The 20,738-nt window shown below is 32.6% G+C and overlaps 1 protein-coding gene across 1 annotated transcript in view; it reads right to left on the bottom strand.

Moving 5' to 3' along the window:
* The window catches only part of LOC111048749 (multidrug resistance-associated protein 1), a 53,245-nt gene that overhangs the window by 8,249 nt on the left and 24,258 nt on the right, over positions 1 to 20,738 (bottom strand). Inside the window, exons 17-27 of the mRNA XM_039426715.1 lie at positions 17,385 to 17,559; positions 15,423 to 15,546; positions 14,515 to 14,602; positions 10,606 to 10,813; positions 7,465 to 7,685; positions 6,838 to 6,927; positions 6,357 to 6,447; positions 5,630 to 5,738; positions 4,468 to 4,591; positions 3,599 to 3,697; positions 2,384 to 2,533 (exon numbers count right to left, since the gene is read on the bottom strand). Coding sequence (XP_039282649.1) covers positions 2,384 to 2,533; positions 3,599 to 3,697; positions 4,468 to 4,591; positions 5,630 to 5,738; positions 6,357 to 6,447; positions 6,838 to 6,927; positions 7,465 to 7,685; positions 10,606 to 10,813; positions 14,515 to 14,602; positions 15,423 to 15,546; positions 17,385 to 17,559 — 1,479 coding nt within the window. The remainder of the gene's footprint in view (positions 1 to 2,383; positions 2,534 to 3,598; positions 3,698 to 4,467; positions 4,592 to 5,629; positions 5,739 to 6,356; positions 6,448 to 6,837; positions 6,928 to 7,464; positions 7,686 to 10,605; positions 10,814 to 14,514; positions 14,603 to 15,422; positions 15,547 to 17,384; positions 17,560 to 20,738) is intronic.

Below are 20,738 nucleotides of genomic sequence, written 5' to 3'. Positions count from 1 at the left end.
TGCGCACGTATTTCACATTAAGTTTCTCCTACAGTTACCATTGAATATGAAAAGTGGGTAATTATGGGTAAAATTGCCTGAAATGCATCAACTGTTTTTCTGTGTAATTTTATTATTGATAAAAACCTTAATTTATTTATTGTCAAATTGAATAAAAATGTTGTCCTTGGTTATAATATATATAATACTAATAATTTGCGCGTTGTGCTTCGTTGCACCTCTGCTCACTATAGCAGCCCAGTCACTGTTACCAACTTCATTTTGATTTTGCTGCACTGGTGCTACATATAACCTACTAATTATTTTGCGTTGCCATGTTGCAAATCTGGAGTACAGAAAAAAATTTTTCGCCACACTTGGATGTAATGAGCTGGTTTACGTGCGTCATATGGAGGCCGAAAGTGATTGTTTTCCGACCAGGCCGGTAAAACTTTACGGCCCTAGGGCTGTAAAATGACCTTGAATAACAGCTGATCGTGTCCGATCCCGATCTCACAAAAGTCATAGAGAGATAATCTCATAACGACTGTAATAATCTATATAATTATGTATCGTGAATCGCGGTATTATGTCTATAATATATTTTATAAATTACTGTTTAATAATTTAATATTTATTGTGTTTTTGATATCAAACAATGAATACAATGGCTGCATTGTCCATTGTCAGAAAGGTACGTATCGCAAGTATTTAAAAGTGAAGAATCGAATTTGAAATCAAAGTACAATAATTGTATCAATATGTAAAAGTGAGGTAGAGTAATAATTGTTTCTTTTTTATTATCGAATTCCACTTCTTAATGCAATACAATCAACTATAATAACAAGAAAATACAGCAGAGATCTGAAGTTTAAGGTAAGCCTACTGGTGAAACTCAGCCTTGACTAAAAAATTCCTAGTAATTTTTCCGTAATTCATTATTAAAACTTTTAGATAATTTTTCTTTAATATTGAACCATATAGAGAAAACATTAGGCCCACTCAAGATTGAATCTTCGAATGTTTTCTCTATGATTTCAGAGCAATATTTTGTTGTGAAAATGCCGGCAAAACGGCTTCAAATTAATATGCCGCTATACACTATATTAAATATAGTAGCCTACATACGTTACCTGACTTAATTCAGAGTGAAAATTTTATTGTGAAACAGATAATAATATTAATTTTAATAATATAAGTCATGAGCCAAAGTCTGTTGTACCTTTGACTATAGAAAGAACCTTCTTCTATAGAAAGAACAACCTTCTTTCTATAGTCAAAGGTTGTACGCTTTTTAGAAGTCTAGTTTACAGTATTACGTGTATGCTAAGAGTTATCAGTCAGGCCTCTTCCTTCAACAATACCCAATAGCCGAGAGCGTTAAGGCGTAACTCAACTGAACTCAGCTCAGTGAATAACAAATGCGATCTAGGTTCGAATCTCGGTCAATGCCTTTTTTTTTGTCGATGAATTTCGACTTTTATTAGCTATTTTTTATATTAGTTACCATAATTTAAATTTCAATCAATTTTTTAGATACATTTTGAGACAAAACTGTGAAATATGCAATTATATTAATTTTTTCATCACATTATTTCAAAATAGTAATGAAAATTCTATTCATCCATCTATCCATGAGATATTGCACCGGGCGCAAAGCGCGAGCTATAAAAATTCAAACAATTATTCGAAATATTAATAGTATAAAAATATGGTCACTATTGTAAATTATTAATTAGTAATATTGAAATTAATTGACAGTAAAAGTTGTCATAACCAAGATTCAAACTATCAAAATAGGCTGTTTGAATTTTATTAATTTTTCAATTTTCTTATAAATATTGGGAAGTTTTTTTTTGGTGTGGCGAAAAATAGCGTTCGCAACACGGGCAAAAATGTTTTTCCGGCTCTCGAACGCTTCAAGTTCTCGACTTCGTCTCGAACTTGAAAACCACGATCTCGAGCCGGAAAACGTACATTTTCGACCCTAGGTGCGAAATATACTATTCCCGCACTAGAGCGGAAAAGTGATTGTTTGCGTTCTGTAATCAGTTCAGGAATGGCCACTTTTCAAGGTAACTGTAGGAAAAATATATTTTTTTGACGAATAGAATATATTTGAGGTAGCATTGATCATTATATTATCAAGAATCGGGAATAATATTGAATAATTTGAATCACAGCCAACTACTATCAAAAGCATTGCAAAAAGAAAACCGGCAACCCTGTGGTCCTATCACTTCCACTTTACTTTATAACTTAACGCAAATCTTACAATGGCAGAGGAGATTGATGAACGTCTTTCAAATTGATAAATGCAGTGATTGTGAACATAAATTGAGAAAATTCCAAAATGTCAGTTTGAAATCGGCGAGTATAAGTGTAAGTTAAGGTAGGTACTTACTTTCTCATTGGGCAAAACAGTGAATGAAATCTCATTGAGCGCAATATGACGGCTATTTTGATATTGCACAAGAAATTTATCGAATTTGATAGCCCCATATTTGGGCCAATCCTGTGGTACATCTATGGGCGCTGAGTCCCAAGTTGGCTCCTGAAAAGTTTGAATTAAATAGAAAATCAATATTAAAATCTCCAAGAGAATGAAATTTTTGAAATAAATCTAGAATTGATCAACAAAAATTTATGAATGGAACATTTTCAATTTATAGTAGAGCCTATTATACTGAAGTTCTAGTAATACGAGTATTTCAGAAAGGACTTTACAACTTTGATAATTGATAAAGTGACCTGTCATTCGAATAAGATATAGAGCTGTTTTCAGTGTTGTTTGAAAGGAAATCACTTCAAGTTTATATTGACTTACAATAGTTTGACAGTGCGAAATTGCGCCATATAACAAGAGCTAGCAGTAGTTGAATTGAAAATATCTTCTCAACTGGGCTTAAATTCCTCAAACACGGCCAAATGGATGTAAGTAATGAGTGGATGTAAGTAAGGTAATGTTGTGGTTCACCTCATCTAGCATTGGTGACTATTAATTTTTTTCTAAATATTGTAATACAGAAAATGTCAGCAGTAGATTGTTTGAGTGAAAGTTAAAGGGTAGGTAATTCAACTCTTGTCTAAAGGCTAAAATTACCACATATCATCAGTATCAGAGTCAATAACATCCGTGAAAATAACTCACACAGTAAAAATATAGTTCCCATGAGTTCTAAAATGGGACTATTCCCACAAAAACGGCTAAGAGGAACATTCCAGTGACGAGGGATTTCCCTCCAATAAAAAGCCACATCCCACATAAACCACGAATATTACATATGGTACGGTACCGTACAAATTACTATATCATTACAAATATTATTTTTCTTAAAAAATCAAAAGATAAGGATATTTCTAAATATCCATTGTTTGAATATGTATTTAAGTAGAACCAAAATTCAGTAAATTGTAAAATTGATACCATAACATTATTTGTAAAACTAAGGTCCGGTCGCACAAAAGCCGGTTAAATTTTAACCGTGATTAATTTTACGAGAGAAGGAGTTTTTGAAAAGACGGCTTCTCTGATTGGTTCTCGTGGAATTATCACGGTTAAAATTTAACCGGATTTTGTGCAACCGGCCCTTTCACTTGTAGATTTTTAAATTCTCACCTTTGTTCTCTCAATATATTCGTTGATTCTCTCAGCAGATACACAATCAGAATTGATTGATGATGCATGCTGGACAAGAATATTCAAGTTACTTGTCATCTGAAAAAATAATGGCCAATAAAAGCAATAGTTAAGAGAAGTAACTACAGAATGTATCTCACTCCTGTTTGGGAACAAGAGTTTTCTTAAGCAAACATTATTGTATTCAATTATCTGTGATATTAAATGTGTAACGGAATGTTATTGAATAAAACTTGATCTGATTTGAGAATAATTTAAAAAATATTATTTGATTTTTTGAAAGTGAATAGTATGAATTAGGTAGTGGGGTAAGCACTTTACTGGGACTTATAACATGTAAAAATAATCTCTTGTCACAAGATTTTCTATCAACTATTTTGCGGACAGTATTTTGTATCAACTATTTTGCGGATAATATTTTGTAACAACTATTTTGCGGACAGTATTTTGTATCAACTATTTTGCGGATAATATTTTGTAACAACTATTTTGCGGACATTAATTTGTATCATCAACTATTTTGCGGACAATATTTTGTATCAACTATTTTGCGGACATATTTTGTATCAACTATTTTGCGGACAATATTTTGTATCAACTATTTTGCGGACAATATTTTGTATAAACTATTTTGAGGCTGCTTCAAGTTCGCTTCAGGAAATCTAGCTCCACCGAAAAAACATAAATTAAAACGTGAATCAGTGGCAAACTGTGATAAATAAAAAAAAACGTTTTTTGGTGATTTTTACAATATTACAACAATATGTGATTCCAAAAAACCATGGAATAGAGAATAGTTTTTGCGAAACGTGAATCTACAATGTAAATAGGGTTTTCTTCAGTCGTACCTGAATTACATATGAAATGGCTAAGCCAATCATTGATGCGTTGAAATATGGTGTGAATAGCACACATCCAATAACGAAGAAGAGAAATATGTGGCCTATAGTCTCCATTCTCAGATCCAACCATCTGAAAAAATGATATTAGTTGTAAAAAGTTAATTGAAAACTCTCAAATAAAATAATCATAATATAAGGTGAAATAAAAAGATATTGTCAGTTCCACATGATTGTCTGTGGAACTGAAATGAAATTGATTCATGAAATCATGTGGAACTGAAATATAGTTTTTATTCCACCTTAATATGGAGAAATACCACAATATCTCTGTTCATAGTGCAAATTGAATCATAATAATCAAATCTCAAGTAAGAGAAAGCATGATAAATTTGTTGTATACAGAACAAAGAAGATATTTTATGACAGCCTAAAAATTTTAAGGAATATTAAAATACAGTATGCGTTCCATCATAACGAGTCCTCTGTTAGTATTCATAATTTGAATCTAAATTTATACTGGATAATATAAAATTATATTTGAATATTATTATATATTATGAATATATGAATATGGTGTTAGTGAAGTGAATTGAACTTGTAATAAATTCATTCAACTATCATATTATTTGTATTATTGAAATTAAACTTATGCTAGTCGTGTCGCATTGAATATACCATAATTTTGTAAAATCAACATTCGCCATTTTGTAAAGTGTTGTACCGGCACATTATAATTCCATATTGAACGTTATATCAAGAGAATAATCATGGCTAAGCACTATTTTGTTCATGCATTCAATTATCACTTTATTGCAATTTGCCTACTTGATTTGTATTGTAATTTGAAGGTGAATAAATTGAAATTGTTGTTACTTTCTATGACGAAACACTATAATAGTAACTTTGTTTGTAGACACTGTTACATTTGTAAATATTTGAAAAACACTTACTTCTCTTGGCGAAATGAGGTATGCATTTCACTCCTGAAAATGAAATACTTAGCTTCATCAGCTAAGTGTTTTTAAAATATTCACAAATGTAACACACAGTGTCTAAACTACAACACACTTAGAATAGTTGAATTTGACATTTATAATTAATAATACTGTTAAGTTGACTCAATACTTCATTCTTGTACAAGGAGAAACATAATCTGGTACACACTGACCTGTTAGCAATGACCGTGTGGTAAGCTATTGATAGATTCTTTTGGATATTCGATCTGTTAACACCAATAAATTTCTCTTCAGCTTTGTATGCTCTGATCACTGTTACACCTGAATAAACAGTTCAAAACAAAGGAAAATCGTTCATATTTTCGAATTTATTCTAAATTGTGACTGGAGAACACGAAATCGTCTAATATATACTATTTAATTTGAAAAGACAAGATTATTTTTTGAAATACAGCTAATTATAAAGAGCTGTCTAATTTGAAAAGACAAGATTCTTTTTTGAAATACAGCTGATTATAAAGAGCTGTATATTGCTATCTTTACTACCCTAGCTCATTTATTTATACATTCATTTTACAAAACACTATAATCATAAACACTTTATAGTACTGAGCCTGTACTATTTATCTCCAAAAATTTTGATATAATGTTTAAGTTTATGAAATCACACACTGCTTCGTTACTTGGTTTTCGGTCCAGGAATTTGAAAATTTTGAATTTTGAAGGTTGGTTTAATACTTTAAATGAATCGTATATTACAAATGATGACAAAACCCCATTAATTGAAGTTTTTTACGTATATTTTACAGAATTTACGATCCAGAAATTTGGATGACATTATCAAAATTACTGGAAGATTTGATACATCACCTACGTGGGCTACTTTAATATTACTCAAGAACTTGAATGAATACTGAAGAGAGTGTTGTTTGTAATTACCCGAAAGCGCTTCTTCGAAATGTGAAAAAATAGGAGTTCTTGACTTAGTCTCTAAAAGTGCTAATTGTCTTGACGTATTCAGGAAATAATTCTGAAATTGAACATTTTTATTATTTGATTTGAATACAAGCGCTAATCATGTACAATGATTGAGAGAGGACAGCGTGCTATTTATATTTTCAACTGCCTAGAACATGTAGGCTACAGATATCTATACACCTGTCTTACTAGATATTTAACAAAATAGGCATATTCCTAGAATAGGAGACAGTCAGTTTTATTCAAGGTACAGCAGGTACAATAATTCATAACTTTGTAGAGTATCAGAGCAGTTGAGAAACACAATTAATATTTTATTGTTCATCATTATTATATTGTAGTTAAGATTAGGTTTTATCACTATGTTCAATGTTCAAGAAGATCCTACCAATAAAACTATTATATAACACAATATAGCTAAAAACGAAATCTCTTTAATTACCTGGAGGAGTAAATAGCTGAGAATGACAGTAACGAATACTGGAAAAACTATTGGATAATACTGTAGAGTGATAACCAGCACACCCATGATCTGGAGAGGGAAGAGAAGATAAAAAATAGAGAGATCGCACATAACTTGAAAGATAAATATAATAATGGTTGAACAACTTAATTATAATATTTAATTAAGTTGAACAAATTGAATGTAATACACTTTGATGGATTGAAATCAAAAATAATTTTCATTATTAAATATTCTGACACCGTTGTCAAGCTTATACGGGTCGGTAACAATTACAATCCTAACATTAATAGGCTATATGAAACCCATAAATATTAAATATATACCTAATAAATTCCATTATAATGTTTATCATCCTTTCACTATCACCATCGAAGATATCTTATTTTATTTTAGTACAATATTACATCAAGTAGCTCTACGTATCTCTACAAATATGAAACGAATATATTGCATTTGAAATTGAAATTAATGAATTTATTTCTTATCAATTTACGTTTTGATTATAGATATCCTTCATTAATATCAAATACGTATTCATTCTTATTTCGTTTAGGAAAATTACATTTCAAAAGTTGATTAATTGAGGTACTTTTCAATACTTACTCTAAATGATGTGGAAATATAGTATTGCATATTCAAAGGCAATTGTGAGTCCATCGTATACACGTCGCCACCGAATCTATTCAATAAACGGCCCAGTGGAGTTTGATCGAAAAACGACATTGGAAAACGGAAAACTGAGTTCAAAAGCTCATTATGGAAGGATATACTGGCTTTCAACGCGCCCATGTAGATTGAGTACGAGAATATTGCCATACTTACAACTGAAATGAAAACAAGACTTACTTTTTAGAAGTACATTACAAAAATATTATTTAAGTTGGTTCTTTATGAATTCGTCCATTTCCAGCACAATTAAACAAATACAAAAAAGTTGGTTCTCTAAACATGTGTACGGTACCTCTTTAGCACAATTCAACCAATCAACCTACTAATTAAATCAATCAACATTCAAGTACCTAGATTAAATTCAGATGGCAATCATACTTTGTGCATTGAAGCTTTCACAAGATTGTAATTATTCTATTGTGATTGTGATTTTACATTGTTAGGGTACAAAAAGTAAGAGTTCATTTTGATTCAACCACTTACTGATAATTTGAGTTCAGGTATTTCATTTTGAAAAAGTGTAGCTTATGGTAAGTATGCATGTTACGTAATATCCTAACAGGCGTATAAACTATAGCGATAGCTTATATCAGCGCGACCACTGAGTCAAACCACTCCCCTATTCACATAATATAAAAAATCAAATCTATTTGTTTTATTATAATTTCATTTGCACCTTATCATCATAATAGATTGATCATATTCAGGAGGGACATTTTTTCAATTAGACAATGAGTAGGAAGACGATGTTCACACCGTAATGTCGTGTGTCCTCCGTACCGTAATCGGCACGGCCAGATCGTCAATTGTTGTCGAGTTAAAGCACTACCTCCGTAAACAAAGGCGTAGTGCATTCGTGTGACGTCAGCATAGGTAGGGCTCCTACACCAATAGAAACACTAGCTGATATAGATCAGCTGAAATCAATGATTTTTTATTGGTGTAGGAGCCCTACCTGTGCTGATGTCACACGAATGCACTACGGTTTTGTTTACAGAGGTAGTGGTTATAGGCGCAGAAACTGGCCTCCTCACTAGAAAGAGTCTCCCGCCAAGTGCGAATTGTAAAGTGTTTTTTGTTTTTGCTAGAAAATGCAATAGTTCAGCAGAAATAAACTGAAAAATGATTCAAGTTTACACTGAAAACTTTATGAGTGATGATGTCTGTGAATGGTCTCGGAATTTCAAAGACATCAGTTGAAATGACTTCCGGAGTTGTTGTGATCTACTACAAATCGTCCTCACAGTGCTGGTGCGACCAAAAGGCTTCTTCAGCAAATCGAATGGGATGATTTCTATCACTCTATAATTTCTATACAAAGCTGACTTGGCCACTAGTCACTTATTATACCTTTTTCCCTAAACTCATGACATGACATTGAGGGCAGAACTTGCAAAGTAAATAGGAGCTCCAAAACAGCGTCATAGCCCACTTAAACTCATTTTGTGGCAATATTTGTACAGGGTTTTATCATAGAGAAACAATAGCGTAAGTAGATATTCCATGGTATAGGGCGTTTATGTCGCAACTTTTACTGTAATCTCAAGCCAATTACTGTCGATTTTTACTGTTTTGACCGGGTAAGAGTGTATGAACGGCACAATATGAGAGACTACCAGCGTCATGAAGCTTGACAGGAAAGAACAACGTGGACTATCAGCTTGATATAACAGTAAAAGTTGCGACATAAACGCCCTATACCATGGGATATCTAATTACGCTATTGTTTCTCTATGATAAAACTCTGTATAAATATTGCCACAAAATGAGTTTAAGTGGGCTATGACGCTGTTTTGGAGCTCCTATTTACTTTGGAAGTTCTGCCCTCAATGTCATGTCTCGAGTTTAGGGAAAAAGGTATAGGGATATCTACTTATGCTATTGTTTCTCTATGGTTTTATGTATAAAAACCCTAATAGGGTAGGGTTTTAAGTATTTATATAGTATACCGGGGCAGGCTGGTCCACTGGCATGACAAGTTCCTCATTAATCTTCACGGCAATTGTGTTAAAGAATAATCATAAATGTGGATAACTATTGGTGAAAAAACATTTTTCTATATAAATTTGTCTTTTATGTCTGAAGGGTATCAGGTTAAATATATCTATATCAGGAGACCATCAGAGGTTAACAGCATAGGACTAACTTTTATGAGCTGAATCCTAAATATATTGGGAGAAAAATTTGCAACGCTTTGCTAGAAAATATAAGAGATTCTCAGTTACTTGAGTCATTCAGGGCTAAGGCGAAGGAATGGTTGCTAGCGAGATGCCTATAAAGTTATCACAGCCATTTTGGAGGTTGGTTAATCTTTAAATAGTTGTTTTAAATAATAATGAGTGTAATTATATATGTAATTATTATGTGTATTGAATGTGTTCGACGATTTTCAATGCTGAATAATTATTGTTAAACACAAATCCCAATTAAATGATGTAAATCACCCCGAAGACTTCTGCTACTGCAAATGTAGACAACAGGATTAACTACTAGATGGAAATTTGATGAGCGCTACTATACAAAAATTATTTGTCAGCCCGGTTCCTCCCAATTGCCAGTCAGGAATGCTTACCCTTACACCAAACTGACAATCTCTGGATGGCAGCGCTCATTTATACGAAGCCATAGCGGCCAGCCAGTCTACAGATGGAAATAAATTAGAAATTGTATTTGTTCTACACAACATTAACATAAACTATTCTGAATAGCGTATGACAGATGTATATTGATAAATAAATAAGTAGAAGCAGGATACACACGACACAGATAGTCACACTTAGATAAAAACACTTAGAAACTTACATTATAAACGAAAATTTTCGAGAGCTGGGCACCCTTTGTCAATCAAGCATAGATGCTTGATTCCTTGATGCCACTTCCTGTTTGATTGACAAAGGGAGCTCAGCTCTCAAAAATTTTCGTTTATAATGTAAGCTTTCAAGTGTTTTTAATCTATCTGTGTCGTGTGTATCCTGTTTCAATTTATATTATAAAACTTTAACGTGTTTTCCGTTATGTGCTATAAATAAATAAAGTAGTCTAGATTCATAGCATGAACTGGTAAAGCATACTCACGAAAACCTATTCCAAATGAAGCGTACACAGAGACATAGAAGATGCTCTCCTGCTTGATGTTTGGGTTGTCGTGTTGCTGGGTCCAACTGGCCAACCAAAAAGTGCCCAGAAAGTAGAACACTTCCACTAGAATCCCAAATACAACACTGTTGATAACGTTTGAGCGTCCCATTATATGCAAGTATTTCCAGAAAACTGAGCACCTCAACTGAAATGAAAATTGCAAATTGCAAATTGCATATTGGTTGGAATAAATCACTTTTATTTTGGTTGAAATACCATTAATTAAATTGAGAAATAGATGAGCACTTCATGCACTTGTTGAGTGGTAATATAAATATTTTCAACTAACCTATAATTACAAGAACTCATCACTAAATCAGTAAATACAACCCAAACATTATTTTTTCCTAATTTTATTTGATGACTAGCCGTCAGGCTCGCTTCGCTCGCCATATCCGTGTAGCAAGGGGGCTCCGCCCCCTGGACCCCCGACTGGATCGTCCAAAAATGAGATTAGCGGGCTCGCTTCGCTCGCCTGCATTTTTCATTTGAGCATGCTTCATTCCATCAGAAAGTCAAAGTACTGAGAAAACGCAGAAAAGCTGAGAAAAACTTTGGAAAAACACTGATTTTGGGCGTATCTTTGTCACCTCATTACAAAATTTCTAGACCCTAGCTAAATCTCTGTACCAAATTTGAACATTTTCTATTACTTGATGAAAGAACTGAGAAGACGCAAAAAACCGCTAATTTTGGGCGTATCTTTGGCGTTATTTAAAATTCCTTCTAACACAACATTATTACACCCCAGCTGAGCTTCTGTAGTAAATTTGAACATTTTGTGTTCATTTGTTCTCGATAAAGATGAGAAAGCGCAAAAAAACGCAGATTTTGGGCGTATGTTTGGCGTTATTTCAAATCCCTTTTAACAGAACATTATTACACCCTAGCTTAGCTTCTGTAGTGAATTTGAACAATTTCTGTTCATTTGTTCTCGATAAATCTGAGAAAAAAAACCGCTGGAAAAACGCTAATTTTGGGCATATCTTTGACGTTATTGCAAATTCCTTCTAACACAACATATTATTACACCCTAGCTGAGTTTTTGTACTAAATTTGAACATTTCCTGTTCATTTGTTCTCGATAAAGCTGAGAAAACGCTAAAAACGCAGATTTTGGGCGTATCTTTGGAAATTTTTCCAAATCCGTTCTTAGTGCGCCTCTAAAGGGCCAACTGAACATATCTACCAAATTTGAACGTTTTTGGTTCGGTTGATTTTTAGTTCTGCGAGTGAGTGAGTGCCATTCCGCTTTTATATATATAGATTGGAGCAATTTCTCATTTCTTAATCACACCGTAGCAAAAGGAGACAAGCTGCTAAAGATATCGCATTTTTTCATTTCAGATTATTCCCTCAAATCATGGACTTTTGTCGTAAAATTTGGAGGTACCGTATTCTAAGGGCCGGTTTCCGAGCTCGGGATTAAGGTAAGTTCTAGACTTTAAACAGCTGGAGTCAAAAAATTGGCTTTCCAAAACGGGGCGTAGTCGCAGTTTTTATGACAATCTTCATTTTCTCATTTCTATAATTGGAAACGTTTTTCCTTGACGAAATTAACATTCATAAATAATTCAAAATAGCTGAAACTTTACACTATTTTCTCTTTTATTTCATTTTGTGTTCAATTTTCTAGTTTTTTCGAAATTTAATTTGAACGTGACTACGCCCCGTTTCGGAAAGCCAATTTTCCGACTCCAGCTGTTTGAAGTCTAGAACTTAGTTAAATCCCGAGCTCGGAAACCGGCCCTAAGAATCTGAATACATGAAAAATCTAGATTCTTTATCGTCCAAAGAGTCTTTTTTTTGGGTTCGAGTTTCAAAAGTGAATTTATCGTGCCAGGTCCAAACCTTATGAAAAAGTCCAAAAGTTATGAAAAGACCCAAAACTGGAACCTATAGTGATACCATTCATCTCAATTAACGTATGAAAATTACTGATCAAATCATGAGAAGCAAATTTCTTGGCGAATAAAATTTATCTGGAATATAATTGAACATTATTAACAAATCATCCAGACACACCTGTTATATTATAGCACATGTACCGGGATGACGACTTGAATCACAGCTATCTAATACAAAAGGTAGTGCCAAGAGAAAATTGGCAACTATGCGTCCTGTCATTATTTCCACTGCCTCTATTATGTGTATCTCACTTTTAGTACCTCATTTTTTGCTGAAGGCTCGTGAGATTTATGTAGGCTTGAGATTTATGTATTTTATGTATCCTATTATATTAAGCGAGCAATTTCTGTATTTATATATCTGGTTATTTTTATATCTGGTTATTTATGTTTAACGGATCTAACGATTTTCACGAAATTTGGAACATAGTAGGTTTATACCATGATATAAAGATTCGATTGCACTAGGTCTCATCCTTGAGAAAACTCGCTGAACGACATTAAAAGGGTAATTCATCCTTGGCTGAAACAGCTGTGGATAGTAAAAAAGTGAGTATGTGAAAAATCAAAATATCGCATCCCCGGAATCCATAAGATGACGTATAGCCAGCAGCTGTGAAATATGACCACGATCATTTTAGAGAATTGTGTCAATACCTACTATTACTTCAGGCCCCACAACTGATCTCTAATAAACTATGACGTCATCACATGTAGATCATCGATGATCTACTGGCGGTAAGCAAGCGAAATAAGGGCGCTGATGCTTGTTATCACATCTGATATGGTAATCAACAAAACTAGAATTACAAATTCAATTTTCACGGTATTCCATTTCAATGAATATGGTTTGTTTATCATTCTTCTAATATTTGTTTGTGAAAAGTAATAATGAATTTGGGGTTTTAAATCATTGGGATACTGCTGTGTACCTAATTGTTGCGGGAATTATAACAAGATTCCAAAAGTTTCGGTTTTAAAGTTTAAAACGATTTTTTACTTTTTCGAAATATGATACTTTGAAACGAAAATAGATACGAGCGATAAGAAGAAAGAGCTTCAATTCTACAAAACAACGGTTTACATGAAGTGTAGAAGAACAGTGTAAATAGAGTGTGAGTGGAAAATTTAATTAAAGTGTGAAAGAACAGTGTAAATAAAATGTGAAATAACAGTCTAATTAGAGTGTGGAAGAACAGTGTGAATAAAGTGTGTGAAAGAACTTTTGAATTAATAAATTAAAAAGTAATAATGCAAAGTGTTGGAACTGCCCATAACATCATAATATTAAAGGTTTTACCTAACTGAAAAACATCTCCTGATGGGTTTCTTTGTACTACAGATCAATTGTGATCAAGTTTGTGGGAGCCTCTTTCCTAAAAAAGAGTTAGGAAATTTGGTTTATCTTTGATTTACCTCTCCTTCGACTCTGATGCAGGCTATTATTAAGTATTTTTGGTTGAGATGAATTTATCAATAGCTCTATCACTGAATCGAGTAGGCCTATGTCTATCAATCTGAAAATATGGATAAATTATTGCATTTGTGGAATAAAGTGTTTTTATTTCAATAAAATTTCTATTTATTAAAATACAAGTGTCTTTAATTTGAAATTAAAATAGTATTCCATCCAATAAAAATCGATACAGTAACAAAAGTTACATTGATAAGCTAGTAGAAACTACTAAGATCTAGGAAGAATCAATCTACATGTTATGACGTCATTAATTAGTTGTGGGGCCTGAAGTAATAGTAGGTATTGATTGTGTTCTGTTTATCAATAAATAAAAATAACGAGCGAAGCTCGGTGCCCCGATATTTTTTATGTTATTTATGCTCCTAAGATTTATGTAGTGATGAGTTCTTGTGCTTATATATGCAAGATAATATTGTTCATAGAACTAGGTTGTGGGTAGTGATAGGATGAATCGGTTCTTACCTTTCCAGCAGAAATTGATTCATTCTCTTCAGAGCCTGATAATATTGAAGTCGACGTGCCAGTGAATTGTTCTGCATACAAACTGGGTCTAAAAACAAACAAGAAATTTAAAATTCAGGTTCAAAATAGAACTACTTATGAATATGGATTTAAGTGTGAATATTCATTTTATTGTAACAAGATCTGTTGAAATTGATTGCATGAATGAATGAATACAAAAATAGAATGAGGAAATGAATGGAGGAAACAGGAGGAATAGAATGAGAGGAAACATGAGATTCAAAGAAATGTGAGGATTTGGAAATTGAGAGTCTGAAGTTGTGACCAGAACGAGTAAGTCGCGGAGAAAATCGATGCTACTAAACAGCTGTGCAATGATAAAAACATTCGATATAGATATCGAAGGGCTGAAATCTTCATTTCGACCAGACAGTTTTGTTTGTACCCTTACCCTTAACCTTACCAAATAACATCGTGGGTTAAGTGGAAGAGGGAGCTCTTATTTACATTTACATTTACATTTATTACATTCGTTAATCACAACATCAAATTAATGATTCAACAAGAATCAACAGGATAAACCCAAAACTGTTCCTCTCCCTAATTTTGATAAAAATAGTCCAAATGAGGTTATCAAAACACTTTTATAAAGATCACAAAAATTCACAGTCCAAATAATACATTATACTAAAAATTTTGTATCTCGGTTGATCGGAAAGATGAAACAAATTATTATTACACTTGAAAATGCATTAATAAATTGAAAAATATTAAAAAACTTGATAAATTTGAAGCCAGAAAAATCACAAAAACATTCATAGAAGTAATATTGCCTTAACTTCGCCCACATCACTTTTTATAATGTTATAAAGTGAAAATAAAAGACATTTACCTATCTATCTATCTACCTGTAGAAAGGTGAGCTGCCAACCACCATTGTATCGGCGTTGTAGTTTTTAGCAGAGTCTTTACCATTCAGAAGTGTCGAACTTTTTCTTTTCGCGTCATCACTTATTCTCACTGCCCAGAATTCTAGAAGGTACAAAATTTGTTTGATTAAAAAATGCAAGACTTGATTACCTCAGATTCAAGTGAACAAATTCCATAGCTTAAGAAAACAATATTAAATTAAATGTAAAAGACTGATAGAAATTGTCAAAAAAACCCTCTCAATATCAAAAGTTTTTTAACCAGATCACTCCCGTGTTATCGGATGGGCACGTTAAACTGTCGGTCCCGGCTGAAGTATGACAGTCGTATGGCCCATTGACGGCTTAAATTATATATTCAGGCGGTGGGACCTTCCCACAAGGGACTCCCCACCAACAAAAGCCATACGAATTTACTTTTACTATTGTCAAAAAACCACAGATTGATCCTTAGAAAGACCGGTTTCGGTTATTATACCATTGTCAATCTCTGATAAACTGGTATCATCCTGCAATATTTTATGATTTTAATATGATTAATTGTTCATTCATGTTAATAATTAACAATTATATTTTATTCTTGATAAAATTTGTTGAATAGGAATTGATATTGTGGAATTTGTCCATAATTGAAAAGCACAGTTCTATTTTTATCACATCCAAATTTATTAGATTTATACATAGCTGAAGATTTGTTGGTTTCTGTTAAACTCCAGTCCTGAAAACACATCCAATAAATGTGGATATGACAAAAATAAAACTTTGTTTTCTCAATTATATTCTATTAAATCAATTTTTGTTATTAAAAGTCACAGTAAAAAAGTGAATAATTTCATTTATTGAAGAAGTTTGACTGCTAGTCGTTATTTTTAATAGCAAAAAAGTGATTTAATAAGCAGTTTGTGATAGAAAAGAACATTGAAGAATATATTTTATTTGTCAAGAAAATATATTTTTCCTACAGATACCTTGAAAAGTGACCATTTCTGCACTGATTGCAGGCCGCAGAGAATCACTTTTCCGCTCTAGTGCGCAAAGTATTACTTTGCATACTCCAGATTTGCAGCATGACAACGCAAAATAGTTAGTAGGTTATATGGAGCACCAGTGCAGGAAAATCAAAATTAAGTTGGTAACACTGACTGTGGTATAGTGAGGTCCACGTTATAATGGTAGTGGAAAACAGCGTTGCCTGTTTATTATGTGCCTTGATTATAGTCATTTCAATGCTTACATAAGATAAACCCCCTTCAAGCAGTCAGATAAATTTTCAATTGAATTACTAATCAATATAATTTGATTATTATTCAATTTGAAATAAATTAAGGTTTTTATTAATAATAAAATTACACAGAAAACATTTAATGGATTTCAGGGAATTTTACCCATAATTACCCACTTTTCATATTCAATGGTAACTGTAGGAAAAATTTCATGTGAATTACGTGCGCAAAGTTCCTCTGCTCCACTCAAGAAACCATTATTCCGCACTCGCCTACGGCTCGTGCATAAACGTTTCTTTCGGTGCAGCAAACTGTCACTTTGCGCACTAGTTGCACAAATAACTATTTCAATTATTTAATAATGAATTCTTATTATTGCAATTAAATTTTCTGGTACGGTAATTCTTTATATTTCTGGATGGTCTAAAAACAATGTAGCTCTGGCTGAACTAGAAAAGGATAGAGCTACTGTATCTTCATCTGTTTTGTCTAATGACAGACAAGGATAGGAAACCAATGTTGATCGACTTCATATAACGTGAAACTCACTATAACATGTATTTTTTCAATCAAGAGGCAATTTCAAATAATTTATTTCATACAAACTAAAGGTGAAGGCTTTCCAAACTTGAAAAATGCACCATTATCAAATTTCTGATAACGATTTTACATTACATATTCATCCCAATAAATTGATTGATTGGAAATTAAAACTTACGTTTTTGATCTCTCATTAGTTTCAAATCACTCCAATTCCTCAAAAGAGATAGAAGTTTCCCAGTTTTCAATAATTGTTTGTACTCAGCTTCTGCAACAATTTTTCCATTCTCAATCAATATAACTGAGTCAAAGTAATGCAAATAATCCAGATTTGTAGTCACAACCAGTCTTGTCTGAAATTTATAAATAATAATGTTTCATGTTAATAAAAAATTGCAATAGAAAACAAAAAAACTATTCAATAAATTTCCTTATGGGACACAACATAAATAGTAAACCAGAATAACGATACATTTCAATTTGAATCCTGAAAGTTATTTTTAAATTTTCTATAGTCAAAATTATTATTATTATTATTATTATTATTATTATAATTTTATGGCCTTCATTGGACCACTGTAGTCAGTATCTTCCACCTTTACTCCGTCCTCTCTCAGCCCAGTATTTCTTCATTCGTTCAGAAATTAATTTCCTTTCCTCGTCCGAAATCACTCTTCCCATTCTGTGTCTGACTTTGATATGCAGTCTGGTCTGTTTGTCCTTCAGGATTCTGATGTTGTTCGACTTGTTCTTCAAATATTCGAATGTTATATTCAACTCTCTCATATCCTCCTTGAGTTCGTCAATCCATTTTATATTTGTTTTACTTTTCCACAACTTTTCAATAATTCTTCTGCTTAGTCTGTCCTCCGAAGCTCTAATCAGGTGACCGAAGAAAGATATTCGCTTTTTTTTATTGTACTTGTGACAGGTTCAATTTCTTTGTAAACAGTTTCGTTGGAAGCTAATCTCCAGTGTCCATCTACTTGATAGTTCTTGTTAATACAGGTTCTGATGATTCTTCTTTCGATTTTTAGTAATTTGTCTATTGCGAAAAATAATAATTTATAATAGTCAAAATTATTAGATATTACGTACATTATAATTTTAGAAATAACATTCTTATGGAAAATATTTTCTATAAGATTCTCAACATTTTCATCCTTATCACAGCTATATGGTGATGTATTGTATAAGATTGTGATGTATACCTGTATTCACACTCATCTATAGCAATCAATCATAGGATTAAATTCTTATTATATAGGTACTCAGTGGAAATGATATAGGACTATATTATTATACTGTACACATTTGCCAATTCAAGTTATTCCGTTTTATTTAATGTTATGTTAAAACATAGCTGATTATTGTTGATAATGATCAGTTCAATATTCTAACATCTAAATTATATCAATTGATATAAATAGATATCTTATTTATATTTTATTCGTCAAGAAAATATAAATAATCATTTATTAATTTATTTCATTACATAATCACAATACTAGTAGTTCTTTGAACAGTAAACCTCACGCAGTTTTCTCATCCACAAGTATCTGATGTCACCTGTTTGAAATGTTAACAAAATCAATTCACGTTTGGATTTGTATTCGACATGATATAATTCATCCAGTTCCGTGATAATCTTTCCATCTGATGAAAATTATTTTTTACAATCAAAAATATTATAATTTCTTCAGCATTATTCAGTTCATTTGATTATTTTCAATCACCTATCAAATTATTTTTTTTTAAATGTGAGAATATTGATACTAATGGGCACGCATAATAATACAATGACTGCAAAACAAAATATTGAAACCAAAGACCATAAAGATGCATAACTCTTTAAGGTCTTTAATTGAAACTATAAACCTTATAGAAATAGACACGGCTTCTCCAGAACATCTGTGTAATCCACTTGTCAGCTGATTGATTATGAATTATTCTATAGTCTGATTAATCCTATCTTCAGAGTAGATGATATAATTATAGTGATATCAGAGTATGGAGGAATTCCTTTTCTTTCCATATTATCCTTAAAATGCAAAATTTCAAAAAAACCTTGTGTATACGCATCGACGCGCAGTTGAAAAAGGAATATTCCTGCCAAATCTCATCGAATTCTAACAACGCGTTTGGCCGTAATCGCGTTACATACAGACAGACAAAAGCAAATCCGAGTTAAAACACAAACTATAAACCTTATAGAAATAGACACGGCTTCTCCAGAACATCTGTGTAATCCACTTGTCAGCTGATTGATTATGATAGTCTGATTAATTCTATCTTCAGAGTAGATGATATAATTATAGTGATATCAGAGTATGGAGGAATTCCTTTTCTTTCCATATTATCCTTAAAATGAAAAATTTCAAAAAAACCTTGTGTATACGCATCGACGCGCAGTTGAAAAAGGAATATTCCTGCCAAATCTCATCGAATTCTAACAACGCCTTTGGCCGTAATCGCGTTACATACAGACAGACAAAAGCAAATCCGAGTTAAAACACAAACTATAAACCTTAAAGAAATAGACACGGCTTCTCCAGAACATCTGTGTAATCCACTTGTCAGCTGATTGATTATGAATTATTCTATAGTCTGATTAATCCTATCTTCAGAGTAGATGATATATAATTATAGTGATATCAGAGTATGGAGGAATTCCTTTTCTTTCCATATCATCCTTAAAATGCAAAATTTCAAAAAACCTTGTGTATACGCATCGACGCGCAGTTGAAAAAGGAATATTCCTGCCAAATCTCATCGAATTCTAACATAAAGTTAAAACATAGACCTCACTACGTTCAGTCAGTCAAATTAATGATTGGGAGAGAATCAACAGGATAAACCAAAAACTGTTTATCTCCCTAATTTTCACAAAAATTATTATTAAGATTAAATTAAGATTATTATCATGATTTGATAATAAATTTTCATATTTGAGATAAATTAGTTTGGTAGTTCATTATGTTTCTTCATAGTCAACTAACGATGTGGCAACAGTGCGGAGGTAGATATATAGCTAACTGCTTTTCCTAATGGTTTATCTTAGCTCTGCTTGCTAACTCCTTTGCAAGGACAGCAACCAATGTTAATCAGATGCTGGCTTTATAACGTGAATCTCATTATAGTACCCTCTTGACTATATGATTTTTAAAATGAATCAATTATACACTTCAGCTTCTGGAACGAAGTAATGGTCACACTAATGGATTAAGTCTCATTCACAGATGCAATTTCTGCAGTATTCTCATTATCAATAAATTATATGTCTTCGCCAAATAAAATTCAAAACTTGAAGCCTGTTTTATTCCACTAGGGACAGGGCCGGCGAGAGCAATCGCGGGCCCCAGGGCTGGACCTAATCCGGGCCCCTAGGTATGATATGCATGAAGGCGTTTTGTGTGTGTGGGGTACCGGGGGTCTAGGGATACTCCCCAGTCCCTGAGAACAATGTTGAATTACAGATAAAATAACTCATTTTGGTGTAATCTAGACCTCTTTTCACTTATTCATTCATAAA

The sequence above is a fragment of the Nilaparvata lugens genome, chromosome 4, assembly GCF_014356525.2.
Source record: "Nilaparvata lugens isolate BPH chromosome 4, ASM1435652v1, whole genome shotgun sequence".
Taxonomy (NCBI): Eukaryota; Metazoa; Arthropoda; class Insecta; order Hemiptera; family Delphacidae; genus Nilaparvata; species Nilaparvata lugens.
Note: the sequence above shows the minus strand (reverse complement) of the source record. Positions and strands in the feature narration are given on the sequence as shown.